This window comes from Ipomoea triloba, chromosome 5 (genome assembly GCF_003576645.1).
Source record: "Ipomoea triloba cultivar NCNSP0323 chromosome 5, ASM357664v1".
Classification (NCBI taxonomy): Eukaryota; Viridiplantae; Streptophyta; class Magnoliopsida; order Solanales; family Convolvulaceae; genus Ipomoea; species Ipomoea triloba.
The window spans coordinates 27,045,747-27,050,893 of NC_044920.1; the positions used below are offsets into that span (position 1 = coordinate 27,045,747).

At 36.4% G+C, this 5,147-nt stretch overlaps 1 protein-coding gene across 1 annotated transcript; it reads right to left on the reverse strand.

The window, feature by feature from the left end:
* Nucleotides 1–1,395: 1,395 nt before the first annotated feature.
* Nucleotides 1,396–2,835, reverse strand: LOC116019470 (acetylajmalan esterase-like). The gene has a single exon (XM_031259681.1). The coding sequence runs from the start codon at nucleotides 2,819–2,821 to the stop codon at nucleotides 1,715–1,717; it is 1,107 nt and encodes a 368-aa protein (XP_031115541.1). The 5' UTR covers nucleotides 2,822–2,835; the 3' UTR covers nucleotides 1,396–1,714.
* Between the last annotated feature and the right edge of the window lie 2,312 nt (nucleotides 2,836–5,147).

The following is a 5,147-nucleotide window of genomic DNA, read 5'->3' on the forward strand; positions in this document are numbered from 1 at the left end:
AAAAAAAAATTTTTTTTTTTTTTTTTTTTTTTTTTTTTTTTTTTTTTTTTTTTTAATATTCCACAAGCCAAACATCACCGTAATGATTAGTAAAAATATAAATGAAATAAAAACCCGAGTTCAAACCAGTTAGTCCGTCACTAAGTATATTTGTTGTCAATAAATCTAAAAAAGCGCGTACGAAAACAAACAAATAAACACAAAGGAATTAATATTATGAAACCATAATACAATTCAAATACACTAGTCGATTAATTAATAAAACATCAGACATGCAACTCAGTACATCGACATCATAACAAGACATCATTCCAACTTCAAACCCTAAAAACTTCATCCGTAACTGAAATACAAATATTGCAAAACAATAATAACAATAACAATAATAATAATAATAATAATAATAATAATAATAATAATAATAATAATAATAATAATAATAATAATACCGGAAGAAACTAACCCTATTTTGGAAACTACTAGTTCACGCTTATCATCCCGGCTACTTATTTTTTTAAGTTACTAGAGAAACTTAAACCAGTACCTGAAGTATGTGAACTAAACATAAAAATAAATTTATTTTTGATGGTTTTGTGACCCCCGGGTGGTCTTTCGGCGGACCAACACAACCGATTAAATCAACACAACGTAAAAATAAACAAATAAAAACAAGAGTAAGACACAGTATTTTAACGTGGAAACCGAAATGGTAAAAACCACGGGCCTTTTTGGGCGGTGCCAAGCCGAAACTCACTATTTTATTGATAGAATCCTTGTACATATTTTGTTTTGCTGTGTTCTAGTCTAGAGAAAATGTCAGCCTCTCCCGTCGAAGCCCCCCCTTGCTCTCTGATCTACCCTCTTCTTTTATAATAGGAATGAGTAATCAAGGGACATAATGAAGTTTTATGGATAATAATTTGTAGGTTATAATAGGATTTAATGGGTGATAAAGAGGGTTTTATGAGTAGTTAATGGGTTTTATTTGGGGGTTAATGGGTGATAATTAGGATTAATGGGAAATAAAGTGAGTAATAATTGGATAATAAAGGTACATTAATTGTGTAATAAATTGCGGGATATGGAAGGATAGTTAGGGAGCCGACTGGCCACGACTTGGGTGCCGAATGCCGAGCTCGACTGCTTGCTAGGTAATATCGACCGGGTGCCTAGGCTAGGTATCTATCAATTTCATTTTGTGTTTATTCCATGAACCAAACATCACCATAGTTTATTCCATAACATAAAAAGTATGTGAACCAAGCCTGTTAAATTAGTCCGCCACTAACTCTGAGGCTCGATCTCGTAACCTCTCATATGAAAGAGTCACTTCATGTCATCCGAGCACAATAAATTTTAAAAAGTGCGAAATGTAAATAAATAAAAAATAAAGCATAAAACAAACACAAAGGCACTAGTAGATTAATTAATAAAACATCACACATGCAACTTAGTACATCGACAGCATAACAAGACATCATTCCAACTTCAAACCCTAAAAAACCTCATCCATAACTGAAATACAAATATTGCAAAATAATAATACCGGAAGAAACCCTATTTTAGAAACTAGTACTACTAGTTGACGCTTTTCATCCCGGCCAGTTATTTTTAAGTGACTCGAGAAACTCGCAACCTCTACCTGATTCTGGCCAGTTATTGACATTATAAGTAACTGCATATAACTAGGGTTTTCAATTCCGATAATGAATGACTAAAGGGCGAGCTTGCTAGCCACTTGATTAATGACGTACTGGGAAATATGGCGGTGAGATGCGTCGGTGAGATGAACGCCGTCCCAGTGCACGGCGGCCTTGGGATTGGTGCACACCGAAGACCCCTCCTTTCCACAAGGCTTCTCCTTATTAAAATTATAAGTCCCTCCCCCTCCACAGCAAGCTTTCACCAACGACCCGCTCTCGTGGTTAAATCCGAGCTCATTTGCGTTGTGGAAAATGTTCATAAAACCGCCGTAGAAATCGCCGTAGACGATAACGACGCCTTTGCTGGCGTATTGGCGGTTGAGTTTAGACAGAGCGACTTGTAAGAAGCGGTTGTGGTAGGCGGCGAAGTCGTTGTACTTTTTCAGGCAACCGAATTGGTCGTAATCGGTGTCGTTGCCGGTGCCGGAGTTTGTCAGTTGCGACGGCAAGCACCCGAACGGGTAGGGACCCGGAACCAGGATCCGTTTGGCTCCGTGCTGGATGACCCGTTTAACGCCGTGAATAATAGCGGCCACGGTGTGAGGGACGTAAGACATGACCTCACGCATCGACTTGCCTTGCTGGAACGCGGGAAAGTAGTCGTTCCCGCCATATTCCCCGAAGATGAATAACGAATTCCCGAATTTCTCGGCGCAATCTTTGCGGCACGTTGAGTTAATATACTTCTCGAACCACTCCAATTGCTCGAGAATCGCCGGTTTGAATTCATCGTACGAAATGTTTCTTTTGTCGAAAAACTCCCTCTCGTTCGCCGTTGCTCCGGCGACGGCGAAATTAACGCCGTGAGCGAACGAACCGTTTTTGTTCAGGTACGCGTCGAGGTACGGGAGGTTAGCGGCGGCGGCGATGAAGTCGACGATGAGGCGGCCGTCGGAGAATCTACCGGTGGCTTTACGGAAGTAGGTCTCGCCGTATGGGAGTTTGTCGGCGGGGTAAAACATAGTGCCCCATCGGAGTAAGTTTCCGGTATCGGAGAGGGAGTTTCCGAATTGGTAGATGCTTTTGAAGGCCGGAAAGATGCCGGAGGTTGCAGCAAAGGCTATAGGGAAGAGAAAGAAAGCGGTTATTAGCAAGACGGAATAAGACGCCATTGCCATTGCAGAGATGATAGTTTGATTCCTCTACTCGCCCAGCCATGCATATAAATAGCCGTTATACTATAGTACGGACTATGGAGCATGCAATAATTGAATATACTTATAAAACTTATTATAAAATAACATGAATTGTGTATTAGAGTTTTGTTATAAAGTATTACATTTATGATATAAAATATTATATATAAGACTTAAAATATTGATTATATCTGTAATTTTAATATGATTCATTTTTATTAGTTTTGACCTGTCTCACAGGAGAGCCCTTAGATGAAAAGTTGAAAGAATGAATTATATAACATTCTTAGGCCCTCCTCAACAGTTGAGTTTTTAATTGTGGTTTTTTATGAGTGTGATTAGAAAAGAAAAGATGGTAAGAAAAAAAATTGATTTTAAAAAAATTACAAAATTCAAATCGAGCTATAACGCGCCCGCATGTGTGCAGTTGTAACTCGCACGCGGCTATCACGAGGCGCAGCAGACATGAGGTGGGTCCCACATGTATGCAAAAATCCTTCATTTGCATGAGACACTCCCATCATATCCTCTCTCTCTTTCAAGGTGAAAAATTTATTCTCAAAAACTGTGACAAAATGACTATTGGGGAGGGCCTTAACGCAGGTAGCGGTGTACTATACATTCGAACCCTCACCATTTTTCTAAATAAAACCACACACCTACCAACTCTGCAAGCTTATCAATTGTTAACTTTCGTCTGTTTTTATATATTTATATATAAAACATGTACTATATATACATATATACATACAAAGGCTATCCCCCACTGCCCCTAGGGTGATTCCGTCAGTGTGTGTAACTTGTTCAATTTAAATAGAAAATGACTTAAACCACCACAAAAATGTTTTATACCGAAAAATATATATTATGGTACTATTTATGAAGAGTTGATGAACGAGTGAAGTAGTAGTATGTCCTACTACAATGGAAAAAATACTATATGTACTCTTATTTTTACTCCTAGCTTTTATTTTTATACATAAAATCTTGATTTAGGCACTTGTATTAAGACCATACGAAAAAAGTAGCTTATCAGTGTCTGTCAAATTAGGGAGTTAGATTTGGAAGTTGTTGTAGTAGAACTCACTATAACGGTGATAGAATCTTTGAACATGTTTGTTTTGCTGTCTCTCTTTTCTCACGTTGGAACCCCTCCCTTTTCCTCCCGATCGGTACCACCTATAAGCAGTCAGGCATAATATTCGGACTCAACAGTCAGCACCCGAGTCGTGACCAGTCGGCTCTCTAACTATCCTTCCATAACCCACAATTTATTACACAATTAATGTGCCTTTATTATTCAATTATTACCCATTATTTCCAAATAATTAATATTAATGGGAAATAAAATGGGTAATAACTGGATAATAAATGCACATTAATTGTGTAATAAATTGCGAGTTATGTAATGATAGTTAGAGAGCCGACTGGTCACGACTCAAGTGTTGACTGCTGAGTCCGAGTATCAAACGGGATACCTATAGCCCTTTGTGTGTGTGTGTGTGTGTATCTAAAAACATAATAAGTGCGAATGAAGGTTATACCCTTCATTTATGTCCTTTTTTCCGTTAAGTTTTTTTTATACATTATGCTATAAAAGTTGTACTATATAATATTTCGGACAAATATACCCCTACCGTTATAACTTCCGTTATCTTTTCCACTTCTATTACTATGCACATGTATCCACCATATATTTTCTAAAGATACTATATATATATATATATATATATATAGATATATATATATATATATATATANATATATATATATATATATATATATATATATATATATATATATATATATATATAATTAGGATCATATAAGATCACTTGTTTAGGTAAGATCGTAAGATCAGATCTTGTGCATCAATGTAATAATTTAATGGTCTAGATTGATTTAAGATTCTAAGTTGAAGTGTGTGCAAATGGTGATAAAATGTGTGCGAATGGAGATTAAGTGTGTGCGAACGGTGATTAAATGTGTGCGAACGGAGTGGGTGTGTCAAACAATCTAGACCATTAAAATTTTTTAGATTGATGTACGTACAAGATTTGATCTCAAAATTTTTTAATGGTCTAGATTGATTAAGATTCCAAGTTTAAGTGTGTGCAAACGGTGATTAAATGTGTGCGAACGGAGTGTGTGTACCAATCAATTTTGACTATTAAGAAATATTACATGGATGCACAAGATCTGATCTCACGATCTTACCTAAACGAGTGATCTCATTGGAATCTACCATATATATATATATATATATATATATATATATATATATATATATATATATATATATATATAT

Coding starts and splice junctions, on each gene's coding strand:
- LOC116019470 (XM_031259681.1), bottom strand. CDS start 2,821: ATGGCAATGGCGTCTTATTCCGTCTTGCTAATAACCGCTTTCTTTCTC.